The sequence below is a fragment of the Rhinoraja longicauda genome, chromosome 5 (genome assembly GCF_053455715.1).
Source record: "Rhinoraja longicauda isolate Sanriku21f chromosome 5, sRhiLon1.1, whole genome shotgun sequence".
Classification (NCBI taxonomy): domain Eukaryota; kingdom Metazoa; phylum Chordata; class Chondrichthyes; order Rajiformes; family Arhynchobatidae; genus Rhinoraja; species Rhinoraja longicauda.
In genome coordinates this window covers 14,394,595-14,416,423 of record NC_135957.1, presented here as the reverse complement: position 1 = coordinate 14,416,423, position 21,829 = coordinate 14,394,595, and the positions used below count along the sequence as shown (strand labels likewise).

The following is a 21,829-nucleotide window of genomic DNA, read 5'->3' as shown; positions in this document are numbered from 1 at the left end:
AATTGCAAATTGGGGCTCTGAGTTACCATTGATGTGTCGGTGGGTGGGTTAAATGGCTTGCAGTGTGTGGGCAGGGTAGAATGGGGTCTCCCTGGGGTCAGCATGACGGATAAGCAGAATGGACAGCAGTAGGTGATGAGTTTGGCTTGGCAGCTGGACAGGACTCCAGGGGTGGGGGGGGGCAGGGCTGGTCAGTGTCTCAGGGGAGGGGTCACTGGGAGTGGGGGTCACTGGGGGAGGGGTCGGTCGGGGGAGGGGCCACGGGGGTGGAGGTCACCGGGAGGGCAGAGGAATCCCGCACGACCCCATCCTCTGATCCAGCCGATGGCTTCCCATGAACGGCGTCTCCGTGCTGGGCTCTGACACGACACAGCTCCTCCAATCGTCAAAAGTAGGTGGTGAGGAGCATCCACTGCAAGGAGAGGACACACGGGGTCACTGGAGGGGACGGGTTAAGGCCAGACACCAGCGGGGACTGGGGGACAAGATAGGGTCGGACACCAGCGGGGGGGGAGGAGGGAACCACTCTGATTTGAGGGTCCTGAACCCACCATGGTCGTCCACCTCCTGCCCTGGGCTTCAGGAACCCGGAGCAGGAGTGCCGCCGACCACTGCCCTCAGGAACCCTCACACTCGCCACCACCCCGGCCCTCCACCCTTCATCTCCCACCCTGAACCTAGACCCCCTCCTCCTACCAGCTCCACAGGGCTCTGGGATTCAGTGAGATTTGGAATCCAGAAGGATCGAGGATCCTGGAATTCAGGGGGGATCCAGGGGTATTTGGTTCTAGAGGGATCTGGGATCCAGGCAATCTGATCCAGAGTGATCTGATGATCTTGGATCCAGAGACATGTGGGATCCAAAGGAGTCTGGAGTCTAGGATCCAGGGGGATGTGGCATCCATGGAGATCTGGTTCGAGGGATCTGGGATCCAGGGAATCTGAGGATCTTAGATCCAGAGGGATTTGGGGTCCAGGGGAATCTATGATCCAGAGGGATGTGGGATTGACAGCCTGCTTTGGAGGGGAGAGGGTGGAGAGGTCCAAGATTCACCCTCACCTCTGCTGCATTGAGATGGAGTCCGGCCCTGCCTCGACTTAACTGGGTGAACATCTCTACAAAAAGCAAACACAGTGGTTATGTTCTCCAGAAATCAAAACCGGATAAAGTCAGCAAGTGAAATAAACTCCGAGGATGTTGGTGACACTCATCAAGTCACAGAGCTGTACAGTACGGAAACAGGCCCTTCGGCCTACCTTGTCCATGCCAACCAAGTTGGCTTACTGGGCTAGTCCCATCTGCCTGCATTTGGCCCATATTCCTCTAAACCCTTCCTATCCATATATCTGTCCAAATGTCTTTCAAAAGTCATAACTGTATCTGCGTTTTTAGCTTCCTTTGGCAGCATATTCCAGATACAGACTAGCCTCTGAGTGAAAAGTTGGCCCTGAGGTCCCTACTAAATGTCTCCACTCTCACCTTAAGACAGTGCCCTCTAGTTTTTGAAACCTCTACTCTGGGGGAAGGACTGTGAGTGTTCACTGCATCCATGCCTCTTATGATATTGTACACCTCAATAAGATCACCCCTCAGCCTCCTACACTCCAAAGAAAAATGTCCAGCCCATCCAAACACTCCCTACAACTGAAGCCCACAAGCTCAGGTAACTTGCTGGTGAATCGCTACTGCACCCTTCCCAACATAATGGTCAGGCAGCGAGGAATGGGAAAATATGTTGCATGGTTAGTGAGGTTCAATTTTTGTTATTGGATTTAATTAGAGGGGATCAACCATAAGGAGATGTTGCACAAATAGATTGTTTTCTCTGGAATGCCTTAGGTTGTGGAGAGAACCGATGGGAGTACAGAATATTATGAGGGGCATAGATAGGGGAGTCAGTCAGAACCTTTGTCCCAGTGTGGAAATGTCCAAGAGGGCATAGCTTGAAGGTGAGAGGGAGAACGTTTAAAGGAGATGTGCAGAGCAAGTTTTTTTACACAGAGGGTGGTGGGGGCCTGGAACACGCTGCCAAGGGTGGTGGTGGTGGAGGAGGCAGATACGATAGTGACGTTTAAAAAGGCGTATAGATAGACACATGGATTTGCAAGGAGTGGAAGATATGGATCACATGCAGGCAGAGGAGATTAGTGTGTGGGAAGGAACTGCAGATGCTGGTTTACACCTAGGATATACACAAAGTGCTGGAGTAACTCAGGGGTCAGGTAGCATCTCTGGAGAGAAGGAATGGATCACATTTCATCCCGGACTCTCAGTCTGAAGAAGGGTCTCGATGAGAAACGTCACCTATTCATTCTCTCCTGAGATGCTGCCTGGCCCGCTGAGTTACTCCAACATTTTGTGTCTATCTTCAGAGGAGATTAGTTTAACTTGGCATCATGTTGGGCATGGGCATGGTCGGCCGAAAGGCATGTTTCTATGCTGTACTGGTCTGTGCTCTGTGGACTGGCAGAGGGCAAAGGGCCGAGCGGTCTGGCCGGGTGCCTGTGCTCACGATGCAGGCTGATACTCACTGGTGGCGGACTCCATGCGGAGGAAGCAGAGGATAAAGCTGTCCAGGCTCACCCTCCCCCGCACGTCACTGTACCTCAGGGACAACAGCTTCTGGGCTGCACGACCAACCGGGTAACCTGGGGAGAGAGAGGGGGGGGAGAAAGAGGGGGAGAGAGAGAGGGTGGGGAGAGAGAGGGGGCGGAGAGAGAGGGGGGGGGGAGAGAGAGGGGGGGGAGAGAGAGGGGGGGGAGAGAGAGGGGGAGAGAGAGAGGGGGGGGAGAGAGAGGGGTGGGAGAGAGAGGGGTGGGAGAGAGAGGGGGAGAGAGAGAGGGGAGGGAGAGGGGGGAGAGAGAGGGGAGGAGAGAGAGAGGGGTGGGAGAGGGGGGAGGAGAGAGAGAGGTGGGAGAGGGAGGAGAGAGAGAGGTGGGAGAGAGAGAGGGGTGGGAGAGGGGGGAGAGAGAGGGGGTGGGAGAGGGGGAGAGAGAGGGGGGAGAGAGGGGAGGGAGAGAGAGGGGGAGAGAGAGGGGGAGAGAGGGGAGGAGAGAGAGAGGCGGGAGAGGCGGGAGAGAGGGAGAGGGGGAGAGAGAGAGGGGGGAGAGAGAGGGGGAGAGAGAGGGGAGGAGAGAGAGAGGGGGGGAGAGAGAGAGGGGGGAGAGAGAGAGGGGGGAGAGAGAGGGGGGAGAGAGAGGGGGGGAGAGAGAGAGGGGGGGGAGAGAGAGGGGGGAGAGAGAGGGGGGAGAGAGAGGGGGGGGGACAGAGAGGGGGGGGGGAGAGAGAGAGCGGGGGGAGAGAGAGGGGGGGGAGAGAGAGGGGGGGGAGAGAGAGAGGAGGAGTGAAGGGGGAGAGATGGAAGAGAAGGGAGAGAGACCGAGAGGGAGAGAGGGAAAGGAAGGGAGAGAGGAGAGGGAAAGAGCACTGCGTCAGTGAGTCCCAGCACAAAGTCATACAACACGAAAACAGGCCCTTCAGCCCAACTAGTTCACGCTGATCAACATGCCCCATCTACACGAGTCCCATCTGCCACGTCTGGCCTACATTCCTGTAATCCTTTCCTATTCAATATACCTGTCCAAATGTCTCTTAAATATTGTTATAGTACCTGCCTCAATTACCTCCAGTAATTCATTCCATACACCCACCACCCTCTGAGGGGAAAGGTTGTCCCTCAGCTTCCTATTAAATCTTTCCCCTCTCATCTTAAACCCTGTCCTCTTGTTCTTGATTTCCCTACCCTGCGTAAAAGACTGTGCATTCACCCTCTCGATTCCCCTCATGATTTTATACACCTTTGTAAGATCACCCTTCAGCCTCCTGCGCTCCAAGGAATAAACTCCCAGCCGACTCAACCTCTCCCTATAGCTCAGGCCCTCAAGTCCTGGCAACATCCTCGTAAATCTTCTCTGCACTCTTTCCAGCAAGGCGATGTCAACAAAAAAATCACCCAAGTTCATAGCTCACTAGGTGGCAGCACACGTAGATAGGGTGCTAAAGGAGGCATATGTTATACTTGCTTTCATTGCTAGGGGTATTGAATATAAATCTCAGGAAGTCATGATGCAGCTCCATAGGACTTTGGTTATGTAGCATTTGGAGTATTGCGTGGTCGCTCCATTGCAGGAAGGATGTGGAGGTTTTGGACAGGGTGCAGCGGAGGTTTACTCTGAGGGTTTCTGTAACAGGACGAGGTGGCTAAACTTCAGTTGTTTTCTCTGGAATCCCAGAGGTTGAGGGGAGGCTTGAGAGAAATATATAAAATTATGAGAGGCATAGATAGGGTAGATAGTCAGAACCTTTCCACAGGATGGAAATGTCAAAGACCTGAGGGTGTAGCTATTAGGGGAGAGGGGCAAAGTTTAAAGGAGATGTGTGGGGCATGTTTTTTTACACAGAGGATGGTGGAGACCTGGAACACATTGCCAGCAGTGGTGGTGGAGGCAGATACAAGAGTGACATTTAAAAGGCTTTAGGTACAGCACATTGAAGTGCAGGGAATGGAGGGATATAGATCATGTGCAACAGAGGAGATTAATTTAACATAGTATCATGTGCGGCACAGAATTTGTGGGCTGAGGGGCCTGTTCCTGTGTTGTACTATGCAGTTCTAAGTAACTGCTTCTCTACAATTCCATCCCCCACCACCACCTTCACTTCCCCAAAGGGTTTATAATCTAGAATAAGGCAAGTTGTTCATCTCAAACTCACGATGGCACAGCAGTAGAGTTGCTGCCACACAGTGCCAGAGACGGCTTGTGGGGATCGCTGGTCAACATGGACTCAGTGGGCCAAAGGGCCTGTTTCCGTGCTGTATCCCTAAAGTCTAAAACCCCAGCCCAGTCGAAAGGAGACAGCTCCAACAACCATCCACACCCTGACCGGAAACCGTCAGAGGCCTCCTGTCCCAGGGAACGAGGCCACACTCACCCACATCACGGAGGCAGGCGAGGAGGTCAGTCACATCCAACAGGCCCGAGCCATCCACATCTCTCTTCTGGAAGAGCTCCTGAAACACAGCGGAGAGGCAGGGCCCAGCCCCATTACACTCACACAGTAGAGTGGGAGGAGTTGCGAAGTGTGAAACCAGAGGAAGCAATGCAGGTGGAAGGGAGGGGAAGGAGAGAAGCTTTTATCCAATCCCACCCCCCCACCTTCCTTCCTACAATCAGTATCCAGAAGGGCCCTGAAACGTCACTTATCCAAGAAACTGCAAGTGCTGGAATCTTGAGAAAAACACAAAGTGCTGGAGGAACTCAGTGGGTCAGGAAGTATCTGTGGAGGGAAATTGACCCAGATCAGTCTGAAGAAGTGTCCCAACCCAAAACGCTGTCTGTCCATTCCCTCCACAGATGCTACCTGTGTTACTCCAGCACTTTGTGTCTTCTTTTGTAAACTAGCATCTGCAGTTCATAAGTTGTAGGAGCAGAATTAGGCCTTTCGACCCATCTAGTCTACTCTGCCATTCAATCATGGCTGATCTCTCAACAACATTCTCCTGCCTTCTCCCCATAACATGTTACCTGTACTAATCAAGAATTTATTAATCTCTGCCTTAAAAATACCCGTAAGTTATCTCCACAGCCTTCGGTGGCAATGAATTCCCCAGATTCACCACCCTTTGACTAAAATTCCTCCTCATCCCCTTTCTAAAGGTGAGTCCTTTAATTCTGAGGCTGCGCCCTCTAGTCCTAGACACTCCCTTTTTTTAAATTTTTATATCAGTCCTAGACACTCCCATTAGTGGAAACATCCTCTCCACATCCATTCTATCCATTATTCGGTAAGTTTCAATGAGGCCTCCCTCTCATCCTTTTAAACTCCAACGAGTACAGATCCAGTGCCTTCAAACGCTCATCGTATGTTAACCCACTCATCCCTATTTGACAAGTTCCTTTTCCTTGTTTCTACAGAAAAATAGCGCTGTTTTGCATGCTATCCAAACAGATCAGATATCCTGTGCATAAATACAATCAGGCCAAACTCAAGTCCAATAGGTAGTGCAAAGGGGAAGATACAGAGTGCAGAATAGAGCTCTCAGCATTGTATCGCACTAGTTCCAGAGAGTCTCCCCTGAGAGCAGCACACAAAGAGTTGCCACATATCCCACCTTGAAGCCACGTGTAATCCATTTGTTTAATTACAACTTCCAGTGACATTTCACCGAGTTTAACAAATGCTGCAAATCTCCAAGTTGGAATGTTAAAAATCCACATTCAGCATTAAAAAAAATCTTTAGTTTTAACCATTAGCAAACTGATCGACTTTCTGAATATCAACATGTGGAGCCCTTTGTAGACTGAGCCGTGAAAAACTTTTGGGGGGATATGAGGAAATGGCAGTGAAATCAGGGTGAGAGATTGACTAAGATTCGCCACCTCTGGGATCTCCCATACTTTAGAGTTCAGAGATGACTTTAGACTTTAGAGATATGGCACGGAAACAGGACCTACGGCCCACTGAGTCCATGCCGACCTGCAACCACCCCGTACACCAGAAACAGACCCAATGGCCCACTGAGTCCATGCCAACCTGCAACCACCCCGTACACCAGAAACAGACCCAATGGCCCACTGAGTCCATGCCAACCTGCAACCACCCCATACACCAGAAACAGGCCCTACGGCCCACTGAGTCCATGCCAACCTGCAACCACCCCGTACACCAGCACTATCCTCCACATTAGGGACAATTTAGAGGCCAGTTAACCTACAAACCTGCACGTCTTTGGAATGTGGGAGGAAACCGGAACACCCGGAGAAACCACAAGCGGTCACTGGGAGAACGTGCAAACTCCATATAGACAGCACCCGAGATCAGGATCGAACCCAGGTCTCTGACACTGTGAGGTAGTGGCCCTAACTGTTGCCCCACTGCGTCGCCCACTGTGCTCCTGACTCCATCCCTAGATCTCCTTTGCTCAGAGACACCTGGCTTAGACCTTCATGCCAAGGGCAGCCCTCCCACCCCCTCATGCCCCAAAGTGATCCCCCCTCGTCCTTCCCCACTGGGGATCATGCCCCCAGTCTCCTCCCTGTCTTGGCAACAGTCCCTACCTTCAGTGACTCCAGCTTCTTCCAGAGGCGCCTGAATTCATGTTTGTTGAGTCTCGCTGTGCCGTCGAACTGTGGCTGCAAGTTAAGCTTCGACACATGGATCATGTAGTCCCCGTCTCGGTGATGCCCCCTCTCCCCCCCCCCCCCCTTACTCTCTGCCCAGAGTCTTACATCTTTGTTGTAAACCAGCATCTGCAGTTCCTTCCTGCACACTAATCTCTTCTGCATGTGATCCATTTCCTTCCATTCCTTGCAAATCCATGTGTCTATCTAAATGTCTCTTAAACGTCACTTATCGTATCTGCCTCCACCACCACCCCTGGCAGCGTGTTCCAGGCCCCCGCCACCCTCTGTGTAAAACAACTGCTCTGCACATTTCCTTTAAACTTTGCCCCGTCACTTTAAAGTTATTCCCTCTGGTGTTGGATACCTGGGGAAAAAGATTCTGACTGTCTTCCCTGTCAATGCCTCTTATAATTTTATATACTTCTATCAGGTCTCCCCTCAATCTCCCACACTTCAGAGAAAACAATCCAAGTCTATGCAACCTCTCCCTGTAGCTGAAACGCTCTAATCCAGGCATCGTTCTGGTAAACGTCCTCTGCACCCTCTCCCCAACCTCCACATCCTTCCTGTAACGGGGTGAATGGAGGGGCCCGGATCAGGGTGGCCCCTGTGTGGTCCATACCGAGAGCGTGCTGCCCGTTCCCCACCCGACCTATACCCCCCTCCGTCCCCATTCCCCCCCTCCTCCCATCCTAGCCCCAGTCCCATCCCCCCACCTGTTCATAAGTTCATAAATGAGAGGAGCAGAATTAGGACTTTTGGCCCATCAAGTCTACCCCACCATTCAGTCATGGCTGTTGCATCTCTCCCTCCTAAACCCTTTCTCCTGCCTTCTCCCTGAAACCCCTGACCCACATACAAATCAAGAATCTATCTATCTCTGCCTTAAAAATATCCATTGACTTGTAATTCACAGTCTTCTGAGCCAATGAATTCCGCAGATTCACCACCCTCTGACTAAAGAGATTCCTCCTCATCCTTTAATTCTGAGGCTGTGCCCTCTGGTCCCAGACCTTCCCACCAGTGGAAACATTCTCTACACATCCACTCTATCCAGGCCTTTCATTATTCAATGAGGTCCCCTCCTCATTCTTCTAAACTCCAGCAAGTACAGGCCCAGTACTATCAAACACTCATTCTATGTTCACCCACTTATGTCTGGGATCATTCTTATGAACCACCTCTGCACCCTCTCCAGAGCCAGCATATCCTTCCTCAGATATTGGGCCCACAATTGCTCTGCCTCCCATCTCCCTCTGTACATCTTTCCTGCCCCTCCACCCCCTGTATCCCACCACCTCATCTCCCCAGGTCCCATCCCTACCCTCCACTCCCGTAGCCCCCCTTCCCCTCAGGGTCCTGCCCCCCCATGGCCACCCCCACCACCCTGCAGCCAAAGGATACAGACAGCTGCATCAGCAAGGAGCGGCAGTGATCCAGGGAGACACCATTGGGAGCCGGGTCACCTGTGGCCGGAGAGACAACGGATCAGAGCCCAGGGAGAGGGGGCTGGGCATACAGACGGGGGTACAGTGACGAGGGGTACAGTGACGGGGGGAGGGGGGTACAGTGACGAGGGGTACAGTGACGGGGGGGTACAGTGACGGGGGGATACAGTGACAGGGTACAGTGACAGAGGGTAGTGACGAGGGGTACAGTGACGGGGGGTACAGTGACGAGGGGTACAGTGACGAGGGGTACAGTGACGAGGGGTACAGTGACGAGGGGTACAGTGACGAGGGGTACAGTGACGAGGGGTACAGTGACGAGGGGTACAGTGACGAGGGGTACAGTGACGAGGGGTACAGTGACGAGGGGTACAGTGACGAGGGGTACAGTGACGAGGGGTACAGTGACGAGGGGTACAGTGACGAGGGGTACAGTGACGAGGGGTACAGTGACGGGGGGGTACAGTGACGGAGGGGTACAGTGACGGGGGGTACAGTGACGAGGGGTACAATGACGAGGGGTACAGTGACGGGGGTACAGTGACGGGGGGGTACAGTGATGAGGGGGGTACAGTGATGAGGGGGGTACAGTGACGAGGGGGGTACAGTGACGAGGGGGGTACAGTGACGAGGGGGGTACAGTGACAGGGGGGGTACAGTGACGGGGGGTACAGTGACGAGGGGTACAGTGACGAGGGGTACAGTGACGAGGGGGGTACAGTGACGAGGGGTACAGTGACGGGGGGTACAGTGACGGGGGGTACAGTGACGAGGGGTACAGTGACGAGGGGTACAGTGACAGGGGGGTACAGTGACGAGGGGTACAGTGACGAGGGGTACAGTGACGAGGGGTACAGTGACGAGGGGTACAGTGAGGAGGGGGGTACAGTGACGAGGGGGGTACAGTGACGAGGGGTACACAGTGACGAGGGGTACAGTGACAGGGGGGGTACAGTGACGAGGGGTACAGTGACGAGGGGTACAGTGATGAGGGGTACAGTGACGGGGGGGTACAGTGACGGGGGGGTACAGTGACGGGGGGGGTACAGTGAAGGGGGGTACAGTGACGGGGGGTACAGTGACAGGGTAGTGACAGGGTACAGACTCCCTCCATCTCTCACCGCACAGGAAGACTTCGTTCATAACTCTCTGTAACCCAGCAGCGTACAGTTCCGCGCTCTGAGGGTCAAAGGAAACGACACACGTAAATAACACGGAAACACCGGCTTAACCCGGGACTGTGGGGTACAGTGTGTCACGCCTCTCCCTTTCCCCGGGACCAAGTGCACGTACCTGTGTTGGCGGTGGGGATGAGGGTGAGGTGGGCAAAGGAATGCCCTCTGTGCTGCTGTTCTGTTGCCCCCACGACTGCCAAATCTGGAAGGGAAGCAGATGTTTGTTCAGATTTTGCCGGGTGATGGTCAGTGGGGAGGAAAGGGAGGGTAGGGAGGAGGGGGGGAGGATGGACCAGCCACACGGAAGCAACAGCCAAGAAGCCACACCAACGCCTCTACCTCCCGAGGAGACTGAGGAAATTCAGCCAGTCTTCAGTGACTCTCAGAAACCTCTACAGATGCACTGTAGAAAGCATACTGTCGGGATGGATGCATCACAGCCTGGTTTGGGAACATACTGAAAGCATACTGTCGGGATGGTTGCATCACAGCCTGGTTTGGGAACAGCTCTGCCCAACAACACAAGAAATTACAGAGTGTTGTGGATGTAGCTCCAGACCAGACTCCCCACCATTGACTCCATCTACACTCCCCTGCCCACACACCTCCCCTTCCTCCAACCCGATCTCTCCATCCCCACCCCCCAAACCACCCATACACCTTCCCCCAGCCCCTCACTCACCACCTCCCTCCCCCCTTCCCCCCACTCCACCCTCCGCCATCCTCTCCCAAACACTGAGGCCCACCCACCCGATGACTCCCGGCCTGCTGGGCAGAGGGGGAGGGGGTCTTACCTGCACATCGGTGGGAGACATGGGGTTGGGGGAGAGGGGTTTCTTCTCGTCATGCTGGCTGAAATGAGGGGGCGGCCACCTGGGCTCTGGAACCTGCATGGAGCCAAGGAGGAGGGGGTGAGCGTAAGAAAATCCTCCAAACATCACCCCCTCCCTCAGAATACCCCATCCCACTCCGGATTTCCAACATTTCCACTTCAGAAATCAGACCCTGAACTAATTCTCCCTCCCTTCTCCACTCCCCCCCCTCCCACACCTGGACTCACACCTGTTTCTTCCACCCCCCCCCACGTTCCTTCCTCTGGCTTCACAATTCGCGGCTCTTCAATCCTTTTGTCTCACCCTGCATCCACCTATCACTCGCCTGGTTTTGTCCTGTTCTTCTCTCCCAGGTGTCCCTTTCCCCACAATCAGTCTGAAGATGGGTCCCGACCCAAAATGTTAGGGTGGCACGGTGGTAGAGTTGCTGCCTCACAACGCCGGAGACCCGGGTACAATCCTGATAATGGGTGCTGGCTGTATGGAGTTTGTACATTCTCCGTGACCTGCGTGGGTTTTCTATGAGTGCTACGGCTTCATCCCACACTCCAAAGACGTACAGGTTTGTAGGTTAATTGGCTTCAGTAAATTGTAAATTGTCCCTAGTGCATAGGATAGTGCTATTGTACCGGGTTGGCATGGACTCGGTGGGCCAAAGGGCCTGTGTCCATGCTGTATCTCTAAACTGTAATAGAAATAGACGCGAGTCCAAACCTACCATCAATCTCATTGGAGACTCTCGAACTATCTCTCATCGCACTCTACTGGACCTTATCCTGCACTAAACGTTTTTCTCTTAACACATATCTGTACACTGTGGATGGCTTCATTGTAATCGTGTATAGTCTTTCCGCTGACTGGTTAGCACACAACAAAAGTTTTTCACTGTACGGCACGGTAGCGCAGCGGTAGAGTTGCTGCTTTATAGCGAATGCAGCGCCGGAGACTCAGGTTCGATCCTGACTACGGGTGCTGCACTGTAAGGAGTTTGTACGTTCTCCCCGTGACCTGCGTGGGTTTTCTCCGAGATCTTCGGTTTCCTCCCACACTCCAAAGACGTACAGGTATGTAGGTTAATTGGCTGGGTAAATGTAAAAATTGTCCCTAGTGGGTGTAGGATAGTGTTAATGTACGGGGATCGCTGGGCGGCACGGACTTGGAGGGCCGAAAAGGCCTGTTTCCGGCTGTATATATATGATGATATGATATGATATGATAATACATGTGACAATAAACAAGGCTAAATTAAACGGTGTTGGGTGTGGGGGTCAGTGATGGAGCCCCCTGCCTGCCCCAAAGCGTTGCCCGGGCGGGTACAGCCGGGTTCAGGTAAACCCAGCGGAGACGCTGTGTAGACTCACCTGGGCGTATTTGTCGAATGTCTGCTCCCACGCACTGTGCTCCTGGCGACTCAGCGATGAAGTGCTGGGGGTAGAGACACGGGGAGAGGGGCAGGGGGAGAGGAGACAGGCCGAGAGGAAAGGGGTCAGAAATACAGGGTCAGGGATAGGGTAGAGGGTCAGGTCTGGCCCGTTAAACCTGCCTCTTGCTCAGTACCAACCCCCACCTGCCTCCCCTGCCATGCTCCCCTCCATCCCAGGCCCCTCTCCTCTCCCCCACCCCTCCACTGCTCTCCCCCACCCCTCCACTGCTCTCCCCCATCCCTCCACTGCTCCCCCCACCAATCCCCACCCTTCCACCATTTCTCCCTCCCACCCCGTTCTCCACCTCAGCCCAACCCCACCAGGCCCGATGATGGATGGAGAGAGACAGCAGGGGGAGGTGGAGAGTGAGGGAGAGGGGAGCGAGAAGGGGGAGGGAGGGAGTGAGGGAGGGATAGAGGGAGAAGGTGAGTGAGGAGACACAGAGAGAGAGGGATGAGGGGGAGAGGAAAAGGGAGGGGTGAGAGAGGATGGAGGGGAGAAATGAGGCGTGTTAGAGCAGATAGGGCAGATAATGAGTTGGAGGGAAGATTGGGAGAGAGAGAGAGAGAGAAGGATGAGGGGAGAGCGAAAGAGAAAATGAGAGAGAGTGTGAGAGGAAAAGAATTAGAAAGAGAGAGAGTGTGTGGGAAAGACAGAGAGAGACTTGCCCAATGGAGGGAGACAGAGAAAGAAGGGGAAGGAGGAAAAGGGAGTAGGTGGGGGCAGAGAGGGATGACAGATAGTAGGTGAGGGTAGAGAGGTTGTCCATGGTGCGGAGGGAGGGTCCCCGGGCTGAGCGGCTTCTACCTGTGGTGGCGGCTCCTCTGGAAGTAGGTGCGGAGGATGAAGTCTCCGGCCTGGTTGGGCTGCAAGGTGCTGGGCACCATCAGGTAGGTGCCGGGCCCCAGCTGGTACGTGTGGCTCACCTCCCTGGTGTTGCAGTAAACCAGGCCCCGGCTCACCAGGAAACGCTCACCGAAGCTCAAACAGGCCAGCTTCTGGTTTAGTACCTTCACCTGGAGCCGAGGAAGGTCAGGGGTGAGTACAGGCTGTCCGAGGGTCAGGGGTGAGGACAGGCCTCTCTGAGGGCCGGTGTGAGGGAGACCATCTGAGAGAGGGCCCACAGCCCACTGGACTCTGTCTACACCGGCAGTGTGTGTGTCTCAGTCTCACTCTCTCTTCCTCCCTTACCCTCCACCCCTCCTCCTTCTCTCACATCTCTCTCTCTCTCTCTCTGGAAAGCAGTTAACATAATGAAAGTCTTGTCCCAAAGAAGCAAAGAAGCTTGAAACTGCGCACCACCAGACTCAGGAACAGCTTCTTTCCCTCTGTTATCAGACCACTGAGCAGTCCTTCCATTAACATGGGATGCTGTTCAATCTTGTTGCAGCCCTTAGATTTTTTTAACTTGCACTTTCTCTGTAGCTGCTATTCTAGTTTCTGTACTCCTTTCTCTGTTGCACTGCCTGTGGCACTCGTGTGTGGTAAGCTTTGACTGACAGCACATTAAAGCAACATTTTTAGTGGATCGGTGCATGTTGTAACTTTGAAGAGTACAGCACAGGAACAGGCACAATGTCTGTGCCAAACATGATGCCACGACCATCACTTACAGTAGCTGCCTGCATGTGATCCATATCCATCCATTCCCTGCATATGCATGTGCCTATCCAAAAGTGTTTTAAACACCACTCTCGTATCTGCCTCGAACCAATACTATAGCAGCCTGAGATACATCGCTCTGTGCTCCGTGGAATTAATCACCCTTAAGCCAGCTGAATCATCGATCATCGGCAAGGCCAGCAGCATCACACCCTGGTCACTCCCTCTTCTCCCCTCTCCCATCAGGCAAGATGTACAGAAGTGCACACCTCTAGATTCAGGGACAGTTTCTTCCCAGCTGTTATCAGGCAACTGAACCTTCCTACCAACAACTAGCTACCATCTGCATCTTTGCAGACGATTGGGCTATCTTTAATCAGACTTTACTGGACTTTATCTTGCACTAAATATTATTCCCTTTATCATGTATCTGTACACTGTGGGCGGCTCGATTGTAATCGTATATTGTCTTTCCGCTGACTGGATAGCACGCAACAAAAGCTTTTTACTATACCTCGATACACATGACAACAAACTAAACTAAACTTGTAAATACAAATACGTTCTATGATCACTGACCGAGAATTCTCCAACCACAGTGGGTGTGGATGAGTTTGTGCCTGAGAGGGTGTGGGTTGTGTCAGTGCATCTCTGTAAAGGTGTGCCTGAACACCAGGCTAATGGAAGGCAGGCATGAACTGACCAGAAATATTCCATTCACAGACCGGGACTGTTGCTCAATTAGTACTCCAGTACGTTGGGTGCAGCATTAACTGGGGGTGTTGGTGAATTAGTACTCCAGTAGGTTGGGTACAGCATTAACTGGGGGGTGCTGGTGAATTAGTACTCCAGTACGTTGGGTGCAGCATTAACTGGGGTTGGTGAATTAGTACTCCAGTAGGTTGGGTGCAGCATTAACTGGGGGTGTTGGTGAATTAGTACTCCAGTAGGTTGGGTGCAGCATTAACTGGGGGTGTTGGTGAATTAGTACTCCAGTAGGTTGGGTGCAGCATTAACTGGGGGTGTTGGTGAATTAGTACTCCAGTAGGTTGGGTGCAGCATTAACCATGGACACACTCCGTCTATGACACTCTGAGTGAGGGAGGGGGGATGTACTCACCGTGGGGGGCACCTGTGGGGTGAAGAGAGGAGAATGTGAATGGGTGCTGGAGCCGGTATCTCTGCCCGCCTCTGCCCACATCCCTCTTTCCTGTCCAGTGCCTTGTGAGTGCAGTCATCGTACCTTCGATTGATTAATACTTTATTCAATATAATCCCGATGGTCTCTCTACCCTTCCCCCCCGCTGTTCCCTTTTTATTGCCTTCTCTCACAACACCCCTCACTCCCGACACACCCTCCCCTCCTCCCCCACCCTCAACATCCCCCCTCACCCGACTCCCCCCTTCCTGACGCCCCCTCCCAACAACGTTCTTGCCATGATGCCTCCTCTCTACCTCCCCCACCCCCAACATCCATCCCCTCGCCCCTGCCCCGTCACCCCTCATCACCCCCCAATGCCCCCTCCACCGTGCTCCCCCTTACCATGCCCCCCTCCCCCCTGCGGTCCCACTCACCTGGAAAAGGTGACATGCGATGTGCAGCCTGCAGTTTTTGTTGCGTTGCTGTGCCTGTGGTTTCTGCAGCAGGCTGAGCAGGAAGCTGCTGGTGCAAGAGTCGGGCTCCATGTCCTCCTTCCCCAGCGTCACACAGTACTGTGGGTTGCTGCCGTAGTTGGCTGCACCACAAGAGAGGAAGGAGGTTGCAATGTTGCTGACTGCACTGCACCCTCACCTCTCACTGCACCGCTCCCCCTGCACTGCTCCACCTCTACCTCCTCCGCTCCCCATGCTCCCACGTCCACCGAACCCCAACACAGCCAAGCAGCCATTGCAACACTGTTCCTTGCACCATGTTGCTCCCTGTGACGTTACTGCACCCTCCCTCCACCTACCCCTCCCTCCAAAGCTCCCTCTACCCCTCCCTCCACCATCACGGAGAGGAGAGAAGGGGAAGAGGGAAGGGCAGGGAGAGGAGGAACAGGGACTGGAGGGGAGCTGGGGAGAGACTGGGAGATTGGAGGAGGGAAGGGGAGGAGAGCAGGGTGGGAAGGGGAGAGTAGAGGTGGGGAGAGTAGAGGGGAGGGACAGGTAGAGGGAGGAGTGGGGAGGGTTGGGGAATGGTGGAGAGATGGAAGGGAGGGATGTACCGGGGGAGAGGGAGGGGAGAGGCAGGGGGGAGAGGGGAGAGATAGAGAGGGGAGGGGAGAGACGGAGGGAGTGAGGGAAGGTGGGTGATGGGGAGGGGATGAGTGGAGAGATGGGGATGGTGGTAAGGTGGGAGGAGGGGAGAGACACGGGTAGGGAAGGTGGGCGAAGGGGGAAGAGAAAGTGGGGGAGAGGAGGGTGGGGACAGGGGATGAGGAGAGGTGGTTGACGGGACACCTGCCTCACCGTTGTTGTGCAAGGGACCCCCGGCACTGTAGCCCCGCACCCAGGAGCCATGGTGGGTGGACAGGGCCCAGCAGCGGGTGCCGCGATCCTGCACGAAGTCGGGCGTCAAGCTGCAGATCACCAGCTGCGAGAAATGCTCCGTGAAGTCTTGCAGTGACATCCTGTGGAGGGAGGGAGGAAGGGAGGGTCACTTCCACACACGGCCTCTGGCCCCGAGGGGAATCGCCCTCACCCTAGCGTGCCACACCAACACCCCCCCGCTCAGCTTGGTTTGGGACCAAGACCACTATAAATTGCAGAGAGTTGTGGATGTAGCCCAGTCCATCACACAGACCAGACTCCCCTCAATTGACTCCTTCACGCTGCCTCGGGAAAGCAGCCAACATAATCAAAGACTTGTCCCATCCCGGTCATTCCTCCCTCTCCCTGCTCCCGTCCAGTGGAAGGTACAGAAGCTTGAAAGCCACACCACCAGACTCAGGAACAGCTTCTTCCCCTCTGTTATTAAACTTCTGAACGGTTCTTCCATAAACTAGGGTTCTGTCCGATTCACCTCTATCCCATTGTGGACATTGGACTGTGTCTCTGGAACTGGTGCGCTACACTGCTGAAAACTATACTCTTCACTCTGTATCTTCCCCTTTGCTCTACCTCTTGTACATAAATTTGACGATTGTATTTATGTATAGCATTATCTGATATGTTTGGATGGCATGCAAAACAAAACTAATCACTGTACATTGTTACACGTGACAATAACAAAACCTAAACCTAATCCAGGCATCGTTCTGGTAAACCTCCTCTGCACTCTCTCCAAAGCACCCCTTCCTCCACCTACCCCTCCCTCCAATGCTCCCTCTACCCTCCCTCCACCATCAGGGAGGGGAGAGAAGGGGAAGGGCAGGGAGAGGAGGAACAGGGACTGGAGGGGAGGTGGGGAGAGACTGGGAGATACGAGGCGGGAAGGGGAGGAGAGCAGGGTGGGAAGGGGAGAGTAGAGGTGGGGAGAGTAGAGGTGGGGAGAGTAGAGGGGAGGGACAGGTAGTGGAGAGGGTTGGGGAATGGTGGGAAGATGGAGGGGAGGGATGTACCGGGGGAGAGGGAGGCGAGAGGCCTTCCAGTAATGGGGTGACTGCACACACCACCAAGAGGGCGCTGGTGGGAGGAGTGTTGCATGCGGTGCTGGAGGGAATGTGTGTGGCATGCGGTGCTGGTGGGAGGTGTGTGGCATGTGATGCTGGTGGGAGGTGTGTGGCATGTGATGCTGGTGGGAGGAGTGTTGCATGCGGTGCTGGTGGGAGGTGTGTGGCATGTGATGCTGGTGGGAGGAGTGTGGCATGTGATGCTGGTGGGAGGTGTGTTGCATGTGGTGCCCCCAATTCCCGGTGAATGGGGAAGGGGGCTGTGTCCCGTGACTCATGGCCCTGGGAGGGGGGGGGGTCCCACAGAAGGTACTGGCAGGGTGTCCGTACCAAAACTCCCCGTCGTCCTGCTGCAGGAGCAGTCGCTGTCTGGTGTTGGGGCTGATCCTGCCCCATTGTGCCGACCTATGGGGGGGGGGGGACAGAGAGAAACAGTGTAAGTGCCCAGAGCCCCTCCAGCACCACCCCCTCCCACATGCATTAACCTACTATCACACATTTAGGAGACATTTAGACAGGTACATGGGCAGGTCAGGTTTCGAGGGATACGGGCCAAATGCAGGCAGGTGCGATCAGTGCAGATGGGACATGTTGGTCAGCATGGGCAAGTGGGCCGAAGGGCCAGTTTCCACGTTTGACTCTTTCCAACGGTTTAGTGTAGAGATACAGCATGGAAACAAGCCCTTACACCCACCAAGTGCACACCGGCAATCAATCACCCATACACACTAGTTCTATGTTGTCCCACTTTCTCATCCACTCCCTACACACGAGGGGCAAATTTACTGAGGGCCAATTATCCTACAAACCCGCACATCTTTGGGATGCAGGAGGGAACCAGAGCACCCAAAGGAAACCCACTTGGCCGCTGGGAGAATGTGCAAACTCTGCACACAGACAGCAGCTGAGGTCAGGATCAAACCCGGGTCTCGGGTGCTATGAGGCAGCAGCTCTACCAGCTGTGGCCCTGCATTCACTGGGCCTTGGGGCAGGGACAATCCTTTTAATCAAACAAAAAAAACAGTAATGAGTTTAAATCCCTTCCCCTGCTGAGAATTTAGATTGACAGTCATAGAGAGAAACAACACAGTAGCAGGCCCTTCAGCCCATCAAATCTGTGCCAACCATCGACCACCCACTGACAATAACCCCATTCTAACCCATTTTATTCTCCCCATGTTCCTACCACTTCCCCTCAGATTCTACCCCTCACCCACACACAGGGGGCAATTCCTGGTGACCCATTAACCCACTGACCCTGCAAGTCGATGGGACATGGGAGGGAGCTGGAGCCTCAGGAGGAAACCTAGGGGCAGAACTCCATGCAGACAGTGCCGGTAGTCGGGATGGGACTGGGGTCTGTGTCGCTGCAAGGCAGCAGCTCTACCCGCTGTGTCATTGTGCCGCCCCGTTAGGCAGCATCGTCCTATGAGGTTGGTCTCACTTCTCTCTCGCTCCCCAGACGCTGCCTGACCTGGTGGCTCTCCTTGCCTTTATTTCAGAGCCCCAGGCCTGCAGTGAGCACAGTGAATGTGGCTGTCACACAGACCAGGCTCCCCACATCCCACCCCGTCTCCACCACGCTGCCTCCTGTCCTGAAGGCGTGTGTATGTGGACACGATGTTGTCCCATCGCCCACACATGTACGACGTGTTGTTGGTGCCGTGGTGACGTCCCCAAGCGTGTGCACTGCATGTTGCTGTTGCCGTGGTGATGGCTCCACTGCTCACACACGTACATCGTGTGACCGTGCTACCGTGTTAACAACCCACACTGGTCACACATGAAGACCGTGTGTTGCCGTTGCCACAGTGACATCCCCACTGGCCACACGCGTCCACAATGATGATACACCTATACTGCATGTTGCCGGTGCCACGGTGCCGTCGCCACTGGCCACAAATGTGCACCGCGAGTGCCATGCTCACCCGTCGCTCCAGGCTCCCTTCCACTCCACATCATTGCCCCAGGGGTTCCTCACTCTCACCAACTCCTCCACCTGGTTCTGGCATTCCACCTGGTGCGGGGGAGAGAGAGGGAGAGACACGGTTCTGGTCACCAGCGGGAGAGGGGTCCTGACCTTCTCCCCCCTCAACGCCGGGCATCACTCACCCAAAAACTCCCCCCTTCCAGCCCCCCATCCCACTTACTCCGAACTGCTCACTCCCCTCCCCCCCCCCCCAGCTCCGCACTGCAGTCTGCTACCTCTCCCCCCACCCTCCCCCCACCCTCCCATCCACCCTCCCATCCACCCTCCCCCAACTGGCTCCAAACTCCCACCCGGCCCCGTGGTGTCTCACCTCCTCGGCTGCAGTCAGGGAGTATGCGTGTGTCATCACCAGCCCGCTGTCCAAGCGCCGCTCCCCGTCACTCTGGGAGGGTGGGGGGGGGGGGGAAGCAACACAGGCATTAGTCACCGAGCCACACCCCCCCCCCCCCCCCCACCCCACCCTCGATCACTCGATTACCATCCCTGGTCACCAGGTTGATATCACTGGTTTAACCAGCCCTAGTCACCGGGTTAGTTTCACCGGCTTGTTACCTCCGGTTACTGGGTTAACATTACCCGTTCATTAAATCACCGGGTCACTGCACCCCGTTACTGGGTCAATGTCACCGGCTCAACCCCGCCCCCCCCCCGACCTCCACACCTCGGTACTGGGTTAACCTCGCCAGTTAACCGAGCCCGGTTACCAGGTTACAATCACCGGTTTATTGGGCTAATATTGGGCTAATATCGGGTTCATCATTTGTGGGATCTTGCAGTTCCGAGACAGCCTGGTGATTAGTGATTGAGGGTGGGGAGTCAGAACACCCATGAATTCCTCCCCACACCCTCCTCCCCCAGTCCCCGGCCTGAACCCCCTCCCCCCCTCCCTTCACTCCTCCTGGCCTGAATACCCTCCATTCCCTCCCTGAAGCCCTCACCACTCCCCCCCCCCCTGAACCACCTTCCCTGACATTCCCCCTCCGTCCTCCACTCCTCCCAGTCTGAACCGCCTCTCCCTAAATGCCCCCCCCCCCACCGACTGCTCCTCCTCTGAACCCCCCACCCGAATCCCCCCTCCATTCCTCTTCTAGGAGTTCCCCCGGCCCTCACCCCCACCCCCACCCTCCCCAGACGTACCACCACTGCAGTGCTGCAGCCCACGAAGGATCCGAGGGTGATGGCTCTCCTCAGGGTCCTCCACAGGTCCGGAGGGGGGTTATCCAGCCGGATCTCCCTCTTCACCCCCCCCGTGAAGTCCACCATGGCCTCCGCCATCTGCCCCATGTGTAGGTCCCCGTAGGAGCCGTATAGCCTGGACAAACACACACACATCAGTCTACGTACAGCACGGTGGCGCAGCGGTAGAGTTGCTGTCTCACTGCGCCAGAGATCCAGGTTCAATCCTGGCTACGGTTGCTGTCTGTATGGAGCTTGCACGTTCTCCCCGTGACCGAGTGGGTTTTCTCCGGTTGCGCCCCCAACTCCCTCCCCCTGTGTGCCCTCTCTCCACTCCTTCCCCGTCCCTCAAGCCCCTATCCTCGTTCCCCGCCCTACGTGTTCCCCCCCCAGCCACACTTCCATACCCACTCCCCGTGAACGGCCCCTTTGCATCCCCTCCTTGTCAAATCCCCCCTCCGCTGCCCATCCCACCTCCCCGCCCCCCCCTCCCCATCCCCCCCTCACTTGGCATAGGCTTTCTCCAGGAGGCAGACCCAGAACTCATTATTGTCACATGACCGGACGAAGATCAGCTGACCCTCGTCATCGGTGGGCAGCCGATCGTCCACGACAACGTCCACCCAGTCGCCATAGTACCAGAACTGTGGGGAAGCAGAGGTCACAGGGTCACTGGGTCATAGGGCACGGCAACACGCGGTCATGGCGTCACGTATTCATCGTGTAACGTGTTCATGGTGTCACATGTTCACCGCGACACATGTTCATGGTGTCATGGGAACACATGATCGCAGCTACACAACCTTGTGCAGTCTTTCCGCTGACAGGATAGCATGTGACAAAAAAGCTTTCCACTGTACCTCAGTACGCGTGACAATAATAAACTAAACTGAAATTTAAAAGAGACAAGATAAAGATTTGAAAGCTTTGAACATCCCCAAACACCAACAGCTGTTACCTTTACCCTGACAGTGGACAAACCATCTCCTGCGCTTTCATGGACCCGTTTCTTGTGTTTTACACTTATGTCTTGTGCGTTCTATATGGGCCGTTACTTTTACTGTCGTGTAGAATTCATGTGTAATATATGTAGAATTTGCATAATTTGAATTTTATGTAATTTATATAAAATGTACATGCAATTTATGTAGAATTCATGTGTGACTTATGTGGAATGTATAATTTAAGTTGAATTTTGTGTAAATTACAGCATGTAGAACTCATGTAATTTACATAGCATTATGTGTAATTTACGCAATGCATGACATGCATGTACAATGTATGTAGAATGTATACACAGGATATGTAGAATTCATGGAAAACAGGTTGAATTGATGTACTTTATGCAGCAATTTATGTAAAATGTATATAATTTATGTATAATTTGTGTGATTTATGTAATTTGTGTGTGATTTATGTATCTAATGAACTAATATACAATTATACGTTATGTATAATGTATA

At 54.3% G+C, this 21,829-nt stretch overlaps 1 protein-coding gene across 1 annotated transcript in view; it reads right to left on the bottom strand.

Moving 5' to 3' along the window:
* Positions 1-230: 230 nt before the first annotated feature.
* LOC144593843 (calpain-2 catalytic subunit-like) overlaps positions 231-21,829 on the bottom strand; it is a 61,345-nt gene continuing 39,746 nt past the window's right edge. Inside the window, exons 6-24 of the mRNA XM_078399961.1 lie at positions 20,874-21,010; positions 20,328-20,502; positions 19,501-19,572; positions 19,129-19,217; positions 17,531-17,605; positions 16,059-16,219; positions 15,183-15,343; positions 14,728-14,739; positions 12,813-13,021; positions 11,943-12,006; positions 10,543-10,635; positions 9,867-9,950; positions 9,695-9,752; positions 8,530-8,591; positions 7,060-7,128; positions 4,934-5,012; positions 2,533-2,649; positions 1,061-1,116; positions 231-412 (exon numbers count right to left, since the gene is read on the bottom strand). Coding sequence (XP_078256087.1) covers positions 386-412; positions 1,061-1,116; positions 2,533-2,649; positions 4,934-5,012; positions 7,060-7,128; positions 8,530-8,591; positions 9,695-9,752; positions 9,867-9,950; positions 10,543-10,635; positions 11,943-12,006; positions 12,813-13,021; positions 14,728-14,739; positions 15,183-15,343; positions 16,059-16,219; positions 17,531-17,605; positions 19,129-19,217; positions 19,501-19,572; positions 20,328-20,502; positions 20,874-21,010 — 1,800 coding nt within the window. The 3' untranslated portion in view covers positions 231-385. The remainder of the gene's footprint in view (positions 413-1,060; positions 1,117-2,532; positions 2,650-4,933; positions 5,013-7,059; positions 7,129-8,529; positions 8,592-9,694; positions 9,753-9,866; positions 9,951-10,542; positions 10,636-11,942; positions 12,007-12,812; positions 13,022-14,727; positions 14,740-15,182; positions 15,344-16,058; positions 16,220-17,530; positions 17,606-19,128; positions 19,218-19,500; positions 19,573-20,327; positions 20,503-20,873; positions 21,011-21,829) is intronic.